General features: G+C 33.6%; 1 protein-coding gene across 3 annotated transcripts in view; it reads right to left on the bottom strand.

Moving 5' to 3' along the window:
- Gria2 (glutamate ionotropic receptor AMPA type subunit 2) overlaps nucleotides 1–12,549 on the bottom strand; it is a 152,947-nt gene that overhangs the window by 58,097 nt on the left and 82,301 nt on the right. For all 3 annotated transcript variants that reach the window (XM_058583885.1, XM_058583886.1, XM_058583884.1), the window contains exon 4: nucleotides 3,411–3,607. In XM_058583885.1, coding sequence (XP_058439868.1) covers nucleotides 3,411–3,607 — 197 coding nt within the window. The remainder of the gene's footprint in view (nucleotides 1–3,410; nucleotides 3,608–12,549) is intronic.

Consider the following 12,549-nt stretch of genomic DNA (forward strand, 5'->3'; position numbering starts at 1 on the left):
AGAGATTTTATTGTTTTCTAACCCGTTTTTAGGCAACATAACTCAGTTGCCTTTCACAAGAAACTGAACCCTCCATGTTGAAGAGAGAATTTTGAAGAAAAGATGTCCTGAATGAAAAATATGTGAACTGACATCAGTTTAATTAAGATGATTGTGTCCTTCACATATCTTAAGGACATCTGTTGGCTTTGTTTACTGTACATTCTACTTTCTAAAGCATCTATGTCTTCCTTCTGAGAATTGAGATAAACAGTAAAACAGTGATCCCAGCCTCCTTACTTGAGTTTAGTGTACATTGTGAGAAGAAAAGGGGACATGAAAATTCACTAGTTCATGTCTATATAAAAATTAGTGCTGACCATACTGATTTTTGTAACTTTCCTTTATAATAACGCGTAATGTTATACCAACAATAGAAATTTGTGTTAATTTCTAAATTTTTTGATGACTAGATCCTTTGCTACCTAATCACAGCTATAAATGTCTTCAAAGTCTCAATAAATGATAGTAATATACATTATTGAATACAGTTTAATTCTACTGCTAACTTCAAACTATCGTGAAGATAAAGGGCTTCATCTCATTTCTGTTCTTTTTTACCTGCTAGTTGAATGAATAAATAGCATTTCCCTTTCTTAAAATGTACTTTATCCTTACTTTTTGCCTAGTCAACTCTACTCCTTGATGAATATCCAAATCTAAATTTTTTTTCTCAGAACGTTCTGTTCTTTTCATTTGTAGTATATTCCATTGGTATAATTCTATATTAATTTCTGATTCAGTATTAATTTATCTCAGTGGAGCTGGCCTATTTTGTTTTCCACTGCTATTTTGGACACACCGCAGTGCTTGTCTGACAAACATTAGCCAACAGAGATATCTATTTGATAAATAAATGGATGAATCCAATCCGGCCAAATGCTACCTTCTAAGTGAACACTTCACAGATTATTCTTTCCCTGGAAAGATAGGTACTTCATCCTCCATGTTCCTTGACTTCTGCTCACTGCTTTAATTTAGATTTTAAATTTCCCCAAAGGCCTGTGTCTTAAAGTCTGGGTCCTCCACTTAGCATTATTATAAGCAGAAGCCTTCAAGAGATGGGCATGGTGAAAGGTCTTTAAGTCATTGACAGCATGCCCTCCATGGGGATTGTGAAAGTCTGGTCTCCTTCTCTCTCTCTCTCTCTCTCTCTCTCTCTCTCTCTCTCTCTCTCTCTCTCTCTCTCTCTCTTTGTTGTTGTTGTTGTTTTGGTTTCATAGTCACCATGGGGTGAGCATACCACGACATACCATCATGATGAACTATACCTCACCACCGACCTGAAAGCAGTGGGTTAACCAACCACAGATTGAAAACTGTTAGGCAAAATAAACCTTTCTCTTTGATTAATCTCAGGGTTTTGTTGTTGTTGTTTGTTTGTTTTGTTTTGTTTTGTTGTATCAGTGATTTAATCCAGCAGCATTTTATTCACTGAACTACATCCCCAGACCTTTTTATTTAGAGTCAGGGTCTCACTAAGTTGCTTAGTGCCTTGCTAACTTGCTAAAGCTAGTCTCAAACTTTTAATCCTCCTGTCTCAACCTCCCAAGCCTCTGGGCCTACAGGCATAAGATACAGTGCCCAGAGATGTATTTAATCTAGCAATGGAAAGCGAACACAACCACTTTCATTATAACTTGTAATATTATAGTGTTGTAGGGGTACATTTTTTCTTCCCCTATAAATAATATTCATAGGGGACAGATGCCATTCTAGCTTGTCTTTCTTAGGATCCTTCACTCTGGACAGACAATGTCCTCAATAAATGTTTCTTGAATGATACCACCAAGTATATGCACTTACTTAATACATTAAACATTAATACATATACATGCAAAACACTCTGCATTTTGAATTGATGTCAATACCAGTAATCGTATATTTACTTCAAAACATAGTTTTTCATATGGTCCCACTTTCTTTTGCAGTTTCACTCTTCTGATTCTGAATATTTCTATATATGCTTTCACCAACATTTATTATGATGAGTCAGGAATAATTAAACTTGTTTAACCAGGCTAATGAATATTTTTAAAATTCAGTTTTAATGAGAACCTCCTCTGAAATTCAAATGAGATTTTGAGGTTCACATTGAACAAGAGACCTTTAGGTTAAAAACAATCCTAACTTCATCTCCTGAGACTAGAATTAAGATTTTTTAATTGAAGTTACTCATCTTTCTGGGGTACAACATTTAGTTCTTTCTCATAAATGAGTTAGTTTTATTTAGTTATTCAATATTTCATGATGGTTTCATATTTTATGTTTTAAGGTCTGTATTATAAATCAGTTAGGGCTTCATCAACATGTATGGTTGTAAAATGTTTTCCATTGAATGAATTAATAAATATAACTAGATGGGCCAAGAAAGATGTTCTCAACTGTGAATTTTCTTTCCAATCATACATACTTCCAAGGAACACACATGTGTGCTTGTGTGTGTGTGTGTGTGTGTGTGTATGTGAAAGAGAGAGAAAGACAGAGAGAGAGAGAGCGCACTAGGACAAGACACAGATAACCATCCAAGGAAATTTTTATCAATAAATCATAATACATCCCTGGTCTTTTATCTTGTCTTTAAAACATGATGGATATTATTTTTCATCATTAGAATATCACTGATTGTTGTCCTATTCTTAAAGATCTTAAATAGAAGCAGCGTAATATGGTAAGGACAGATAAAAATATCCTATCTCTGTTATCTTGTGATTCTTTCAAACAGTCCAAATGGATACTTGTAATTTACTTCTCAAGTAGTGAACACCTTTGAATGCCTTTCCTTCATATTTTAACTTCAGAGATTACAGTTTTTTTATAGTGACACAAATCCCCTAATATAGAGACAAAATTACTTCTTACAAAAATAAATGTACACTCTTTCTAGAGCTATAGATCCAGTTAGAGAATAATATGGACTTAGTACTGAGATTACACCATCCTGTACTCTAATATTTGAAATAATCCACGTGTCTCCAAAATATTCACTTGCTTTTACTCTAGAATTCAGACTTATTTTGACTTTAAAACATATCTATTTCTTGATCCCTAAAAACTTTTAACAGAATGGAATTCAGATTTTCTAACTCAAAATATCAAGGTTTAAGGCAATACTTATCATGTAAAACACAACTCTGGAAATATACATTGAATTTATTTAGTGATTAATATGATCCATCTGCATTATTGACAACCATCTGTTATTGTTAACTGAAGCCAGATATAATTTAATTGATGATTTTTGCTACATCCTACATAAACCATAAAGTGAAAACCGCTGTTCAAGAACCTAGCACAAATGCTCTTTGCAAACGCTGAGGTTGCATGCATATTCTATATTTGGTGCCATTAGACAACAGAGAGGAGCAAACCTGGTCTACAATATCGTTCACTTTATCCCGTTCGCAGTCGAGGATTACACGCCGTTCTTTTTTTAACTCCAGATCTTGAAAGAGTGATCGGTAGGTCTCATCTTTCTTGTCATTGTTGATGTTCCCCACGTTGATAGCAGTCACTTGCCATTTCTTTTCAGCAGCAGAATCCAGCACAGCTTGCAGTGTGGATAAGCCTGGGAAGGCAAAGGAAAATGATGACTGATGAAAATACGTGAATAACTCAGAACTGGGCTGCCACATTGCCAGTGTATACATTTGTTAAGACTGATTTATTTGTAAAACTAAGGAGAAGCTGATGCCTCAAAAATGTGCTATGGCTCTGATCTTTATCAATATCTACATGTGTCTGCTTCACATTAGGGAAAAAAAAAAAAAACTCATTACTTAAATGCTATTGTTCTGCCCAAAAGGAAGGGAAAATAATATCACTTTCTTGGGGTTGGGGATGTGGCTCAAGCAGTAGCACACTCGCCTGGCATGCGTGGGGCTCTGGATTCGATCCTCAGCACCACATAAAAATAAAATAAAGATGTTGTGTCCACCAAAAACTAAAAAATAAATATTAAAAAATTCTCTCTCTCTCTCTTTAAATAAAAATAATAATATCACTTTCTTTGAATCCTCTCTGCTGTTTTCTTTGGGATAAGACTAAAGTTAATGTCTTTAATATCTCTGAATTAAGTGAAATCTAAAGACATCACAACATTTCTTACTCTTACAAAAGAGTAAAAAATGACTTAGTCATATACAATTGTCTATCATTTGATATTAACATTCTGGAAGGGTTGTACACGTTTCCATGAGATGAATCTCTATGAATCTATGGGAGTGAAAGAGCCAATAATGTCTATGGGGTTGTGGGTTGTGATATTTCTTCCTATTGTCTCCTGGTCAACAGTTTTATTGCCTTTCTTTTCCCTTTGGCCTTCTATTATATTACTTTTTGTTATTGGCTCTGATCCCATAGAGATTAAAATGTTCACCTACTAATGAGACGTTTGAAATTAGTTCTCTATTACAGACTGATCTCACTTCCTAAATATAAGACTATTTTACTACTTACTAATGATTATAGCATTATATGACTTAGAAAATTTTTACTATTATTTCTAATTATCAACATAGTGTAGGTAGGAAGAAGTCAACAACTAGGGGATTTACTTCCTGAAGAGCTAAATCTGCAGTTTTGTCCTGGAGAAAATACATAAAAAACTTGTTTTCCATATCACATCAACTTTTCACAGTAAAGCCAAGTTCACAATTTATATTAATAACTTAAGGAACAACACAAAGTCAACATTCCAGGAGAAATTCAGACTTCCACATATCAATTCCTCCTGTTTCCAGGAAGGTCCACACATTTCTCAAAAGAATACTGATCCCTTTTTATCTATAAAATGTGAGATTTGCCTAATTTGATCATATCTCTCTACAATAATTGGTTCCAATTCATCTACAGCCTATATTTAGATCCTCAATTTTACATAAATCCCCTCACCAAGAGGAGAAATACAACAATTACAAATCTTGTCAAACACTATTCCAATCTAGAAAAAAAAATTTATGGACACAAAATTGTCCAAAGAGTATAAAAAATGAGCCTGAAATATCTTGTGATACCAGAAAACAAGCACACCCTCCAAAAGAGAACTACATCAAAAGACAAAGAGTCATTTGAAGAGAACCTCTTTAAAAGATAGAATAATTTGAATATCAGTTAAATGTTTTAAATCTATAAAATCGAGATTTTAAAATAATTTGTTCAAAAAATTTTTTTTGCCTTTGATGGATTGGAACCAATTATTTCTGAAATTGACAAATATAGAAGTAAAAAAGCTTTTTCCTTTCTTTCCTATGTGAGCTACACTCAGGATAATAATGAGTCAAAGATTATTCATTTTAAAACTACTCTAGGTAATGCATGATGGACAAATATAGATTTAGAATTATTACTATTTTGTAACACCTACTGAAACGAATATAGGCAGGAATCATCAACCGATAGTCACAACACAAAAAGAAAGGTGACAATGGATATGAGTCTTTAAATGGTTACAGTCAACATGACCTGTGATACATTCCTGCTCAAAATGTAAACCTGAACCTCATCAAGCTTCTATTACCAAATGTTAGGAAATACCTGTCAAAGAGTGGCATGTTAACACCAGGGTATAGCTATCAAAATCAACAGTATGGGCAATGCTACATGACATTATAAAACTCTGACAAGACATCTTAACCAATGGTAATATATGGAACTCATTTTGATCTTATTGAATAAACAGTTAAAAATGATAACATTAATGATTTTTTTCAAGTATGATAGTGATACTGTAGTTGTGTTTAAAATAAGAGAATTATTCTTTTATAAATAGATAACCAAAATATTTACAGATGAAAGAATATGATAGCTGGCATTTCTTTCTTTTTTACTTTTAATTAATTGGTTAATTAAGTAATCAATTAATTTATGGTGCTGAGGACTGAACTCAGAGATAGTTTCACTCAGCTACATCTCTAGTCCTTTTTATTTTTTATTTTGAGGATCCTGGTAAGTTGCTAAATTGCTGAGGCTGTCCTGAATTCTCCAGCCTCAGCCTCCTGAATCTCTGGGATTATAGGCATGCATCACCACACTGGGAGTGGTATTTGTTTCTAAATCACTACAGAAAGCAGAAGGATATGATAGATAAAACAAAATTGCTTATATTTTATTCACTAATAAAAATAACTTAAGAATGTTTGGGGTCTTTCTATGATTTTATTTCATAATTTAAAATACTTTATAATGAACATTAAAAATGATTTACTTTTATTTCAAATTGGACAATTGAACCAGATGCTAAACTTTAAGTTTGATTTTATTTTGCTAAAACAGCAAAATTATTTTCTTGCAGATAATCTTGTAACAGAAGAAATAAATATTAATTTCTTGAGAGGTTACTTAAAGAGACCACATGCCATTTTTAAGAACTTTCACTGGTAAAACTTTAGAATACATCCGAGAGTGCCTATAATTTCTGCCTGCTCTACATAAATTAACTTCTTTCAAGCTAAAATTCAAGTTCCTTCCCTGTTTTCCATCATCAGTGGAGAAAGAATATGCACAGCTGGTCATCATATCAATTCAACAACTATTAGCGTGCTTGAAAACAGCTGTTAAATTGATCCAACATTCTCTTCCAGTAGGAGGGGAAAAAAAACTGAATTTCTAAACCTCCTACATTCTCTAAGTCCTACTTTCCACATCTAATCATTGTACAATTCCTCCTTGTCACCTTCTTAAAAACATTAAATCTAGAAGTGATGATCTATATAAAATTCACTTTTTATCATATGGCAATTTAGTGACTCTCCTTTATGCAATGTTATTTCATTTTGTTTTCATTGAATTATGAAGTTCCCCACATACTAAAAATTTCCAGCAGTGATGCACTTGATATTCTGTCGCATCTCTTGACAGATACTACAAGAAAATTTAAATTTAAATCCATTTATCAATTTGTGAGTGGTTTCATCAAGAGATAATTTTCAACCTAAAATGTATTGGCAGTTCACCCTGTCAAAGAATATGGAGATGATATATAAAAAAGAAAAGAATACATTTAAAATAAATGTCTAACTTTCAAACTCATTCATCTTATGTTTCAACAGTAACTTGTAGTCTATGTAGATTCTCCATTATTAAAACTATTAAGGTTAATATTCTGAAACCTGTGGGACCCAACCAAAATTATATCTATTTATTAAGGAGCTAAATTGTTCAAGCAGTACTATATAAGATTTGATAGATTTGGTTTAGTCAGAAGACACTGAATAAAATTAAATCACCTCCTAAGAGCAGCCACAAGTCATTCACAACTCAGGGTATGATCTGAAGTACAAGTTGAAGAGACATTCTTCTTTGTATAGTAACTCATTTTCTTTGCAGTCATAGTAAAGGAGTAAATCCTCTCTACTCGATCTCCCCATTCTTCACAGCTAAGTTTTGTTTTAAATCTCATTTCTTCATAGTTAATAGATGATTTTAAAATGTAAATATAACCAAACATATATAACTGTACAGGTAAAACTAAACTCTTTACACAAATTCATGCTGTTGGTTTCTGGGAGCCATATTTTAATTAGGAGAGAAAGCACTTCTTGTGATGTGCCTCTTTACCATCCACACAAACTAAGACAGAATATCTTTATAAGAACAATTCTTAATTCAGAATTCGTTTCTAAATCACTGCAGAAAGCAGAACTTGTATGGACAATGGAAGTTCTACATAAATGCTGGTTTACTTAAAGCTATCAGGAAGTACTAATCAGTCAAATCTAATATTCATGCTACTGTATCAGCATGTTCAAATTTCTGATTTTTTATTTCTGAATTACTTTGAACAAAGAAAACTGTTGATATGCACAGCCATTAGAAACACATCTGGGGAATTAATTATTTCTCTTAATAAATATATTTAAAATATATTATGTTCTAAAACAGTTCAAGAATATTACGAGTATAAAATTAAATTCTCAGTATTATTGAATTCTCAGGCACTTGGCTAAAGTAAAGAATGGCTACACTAAAAGATTTTTAAATTGCAGTAATATTTCATATACCTATTGTTACTAATGTGCTTTAGCTGTATAACCTAGTCATCAGTTGACAATCTCCCTAAAATTCAAAGTGAAATTTCATCTAGACATAGTATTAAAAACAATGAGAGGGGATAAAAAAATGTGGCATATATACACAATGGAATATTACTCATCAATAAAAGAGAATAAAATCATGGTTTTACAGGTAAATGGATGGAGTTAGAGAAGATAATGCTAAGTGAGGTCGGCCAATCCCAAAAATCCAAATACCGAATATGTTCTCTGATGTAAGAAGGCTGATTCATAGTGGAGTAGAGAAAGGGAGCATGGGAGGAATAGATGAACTCTAGATAGGGCAGAGGGGTAGATGGGGAAGGGAGAGGGCATGGGGTTATAAATGATGGTGGAATGTGATGGACATTTTATTATCCAAAGTACATGTATGAAGACACGAATTGGTGTGAATATACTTTGTATACAACCAAAGATATGAAAAATTGTGCTCTATATGTGTAATAAGAATTGTAATGCATTCTGCTGTCATATATAAATCAAAACAAATTAATTAAAGAAAACAATGAGAGAAAGAGAGAGTGTGATAGAAAAACCATTAGCCTAAAAGCAAGTGAAGTCTAGACGTCTTTGTTTACACATTAAAGGGTGAAATTTAAAATGAATCCTGCCAACAGGTATATTTCATTCAGTCCACGTCTTTGTTCTTAAAAATATTTTTTTTGTTCCATTTAAAATTCACTGTCCTTATTCAGTCTTTCAGGCAAAGTAGTTAATATTTATGATCACTAAATCATGGCAGCATGCCTAGGCCAGATTAGATTAACATATATTTCCCTCATCAGCTCTCTCAGGCACATCAGAAAAAAAATTATTTTGAAAGTATTTTTGCTGTATGCATTATGTTGTCTAGAACTGGAATCAAAGAGCTTTCCCTTCAGGGGACAAGTAATATTTGCTCCAAATTGAAACCGACAAAAAGATATCAAGCATTAGTTCTGTTTTTATGTGTTGTCTATGGAGATGTATTACCTTATCTTGTCAATATTGAACAAATAAATAAAAGCCACATTTTGATTAAGGCCTGATTTAAATATAATGCCTATATATCCAAAGACTAAAACTATAATATTTAATGCATTAACAGAGATAACCAATTATTCTATAGTTAAAAATATACTGAAGCTCTATCTGCCCACAAGTAATAATATCCAGCTTTTAGAAAAGGGTCTGAATCCTCAGAGTGCCAGGCTGCTGCTATATGGTCTAGATAAAGAAAAGACAGCAGGAATCTTAAAAGTTTCCCTGGCATAAAGTTGCCAGGTTCAGCAATCCTGTCACCAGTGAATTAGAGATTAGATGAAGATCTTTCTACACAAAGATCAGGATGCATCCATGTCTTTCCATGTTTGTAATTGGGATCTAAGCTCTGGACCTGTTGCTCAGCATTGGATGTATTCCGACACAGGAATGAAATAGCATAAAACAATTTTAAGTCTTTTTCATCTATTTGATAACCTGAGCAAAATGTTTTTGAGCCGTTTTCATGATTGGCCCCTGTATTGTTCAAGAAAACATTAATTTATTAGATAGTATAATTCAACAGAATATTGACCTGACCTACCCCTTCAGAAAAGTAAAGATTATTAGAACACTGAACAAAATAATCTAATCAAGGAAGTAGATAGGGTACCACACCAAGGACAGATCGAATAGTTGGATATTGCAGTAGGTAGAGATCTCAGTGCAGAGATGGAGCCATGGAATCTATTTTTAAAAGTATGACTAATATGGACAAAGGGAAAAGAGGATGCACTTTTTCATTTCCAAATCATGGAACAGTGAAGGAAGAAAGTCCTTGAAGCATCAAAGAAGGGTTAAGGGCCAGAGGAAAGAAAGCAGCTCACATGATGAACACAGAAATCATTTTTTTAGATATAATATAATGTCAAAGTCATAAAAATTAAGTCATTAATAAGAAAAATCAGAGATCAATAATCCCATTTCCATAAGTCAAGTAAAACATCACACAAAAGTCAAGTCTTCTGCCAGTACTTTGAGAGTCTTGTACATTTATCTCTGAAAATAATTTCAGATAAAAGACCAGTGTAATACTCTTCACATTAAAACATCGGGAGCTACTTGATAATACCTTGAAAATGTATCCATAAGGTCATTTTGGCTTTAATATATAATTACTTAATATTATCCCTCTAATGTTCTTCCCTCAACAGATGCACTTGACTCAAATCAATTTGTATAATTTAATAATTGGAGATTATCTCACCACTCCAATCCATTTACTATTTCTAAAGCATTCATAAAAATCATTTAAAATGTCCCAGATTCTCTCTGCAAGTACATAAGTTCATCTATCTTCACCTCTCAATTCCCCAATGCTTGTCTATCTCCCTTCAAAGGCTAAAATTTCTCTTTTTCTACTTTTGTCAACTGTTGTCTATTTGAATGTTTTCCAAAAGACCAGTTTTATCCAGTAGGAGTAATAGTAAGGGTGATGATAAAATATGTTCCCAAATTAAAAATGCCATCTTCAACCTTGTCAAATACTAAAAAGGAGCTCATCTTCTGAGTTTCAATTTAGTGAGTAAGATTCAGCTTCTCATATCATCTCGAATCAAAAATACATAGTTGTTTAACTCTTCCATTCATGACCACTGCTCATTGAACATGAACTCTGCTTCTAGCCCTACCTGAAGTGCTGGGTATCTAGTTATAAAGTATATACCCAGAGCTCTGGGCACTGCTTGGGCAGTGCCCTTCTGCAGTTTATAGCCAGATCTTATGCGAAAAACAGTGCTAACTAAGCCCATGTGACTAAATCAGTCACACTGGGACATAGCACTCCTGGGATATAGCAGGAGCTCAATAAGTAGTTCTTGAGTGACAGAATCAACACCACTATTAATTATGAATTGTGAAAAGTCCTGGGAAGTAAAATAAAACATTGATTTGAAGAGAGAACAACATCATGAAAAGCATCTCAGAGGGAATGATATATAAACCCAGATGTCAAGAAGGAATCAGAATTTGAGATATGTGCGGACATTTGAGGTAAAAGAGTTTGGTCCATCTGAAAAATTAAAGGAAGGTCAAATGGATTTAGCTTCAGTGAATGAGCAAGGCAGACAGCAGAATACATTGGAGAACTGGGCATGATCCAGGTATTTTCAAGTCTTAAAACCATGCTAAGAATTTTGATTTCTTCCTCCTTCTAATGTGAAGCTATCAGAGTGTTCTAAACAAGGGAGTGATGTTGTCAAATAAATATTTAATAAATAATTCTGTAAGTTTTGTAGAAAATGTACTCAAGAACGTCAAGGGTGGAATTGGAGAGGCAAGATGATGAACACCTGGTGGTGTCTTGGCCTACGTGGAAGGCAATGGAAAAGAAGGGTCTAGAACTAAAATAGACATGAGTAGCAGAAATCACATCAGCAGAACACAAAGGTCAAAAGACATTTAAAATATACCCAGGTTTCAGGCTGGTTTTAAAAAAATCAATGCAATAAAGGAGTTAGCAGAGAGCAAGATGAAAGACTAAATATAATTTAATAAGCTCAATTTTATCATATTAATAAGAAGTATTGTTCAGAATCATTCAGTGCATTGAAATCTGTATTTACTCTAAATGGTTCTGTTTTAGTTTTTCATTCCCTGTGGAAAGAATGAAGCACTTCCTCCTCAAGGCTGGGAAAAAGTTGTTGACATAGCACAAAAAAGAACTTTTTTTTTCAGCTTGTAGAGTGCTGACTGGCTTTTTTAGTGAATGTGCTCATCCCCAGGGCTAGGAGGACAGGGCAGAGAACAGACACCTGGCATGAGCACTCTGACTCAGGATTGCTGCCGTGAATGACTACAAACTGATCAATGGAGAATTGACTGATGGCAGGCTCTCTTTTTGTCTGCCCTTGCGGGTAACAAGGTGCCCTATCTTGGTTGAAACAGGCTTCTGATTTTCATTTAAATAAGTAAGAAACTGCCAAAGGAGGCATGATGAGGTACTTAACTACTCTAACAACTGAAGGGAGTATCTTAACTTTTTGCCTTTACCTATGATTTTCTCTCTAGAGGACACATATATGAAAAGTCACACAAAATGTTATGGGTTGCACAGACCTACTGATGCCCAATCATGGACCCAAGGGATGGTTAAGAACATTTGGGCATCTGTTAAATGCAAGTCAAGCCCAAATGCTAATATTAAACTTCACAACAAGCAATATGGTAAACATGGGTGAAACACTTCCTCAGACAAACTTCAGTATAATGAGTTAAGACTGGCATGCTAATCAAAAACATCTCATTATAAACATTCACGTGGAGTTTAAAAAAAAAAAATTGGGCCTGAACACAGAGACTATGTTTGAGCTATACCACACACATAGGTTGATGATAAGCAACCTCATAACTTCTCTGAAATTTAGTGATCTTACTTTTATGCAAGGGAAGCAAAAATACTACTACCTGACTGATAAAACATTTGTGTATAAATACTTAA

The sequence above is a fragment of the Marmota monax genome, unplaced genomic scaffold, assembly GCF_021218885.2.
Source record: "Marmota monax isolate L192 unplaced genomic scaffold, Marmota_monax_Labrador192_F-V1.1 WCK01_AAM20220418_F8-fsc00002, whole genome shotgun sequence".
Taxonomy (NCBI): domain Eukaryota; kingdom Metazoa; phylum Chordata; class Mammalia; order Rodentia; family Sciuridae; genus Marmota; species Marmota monax.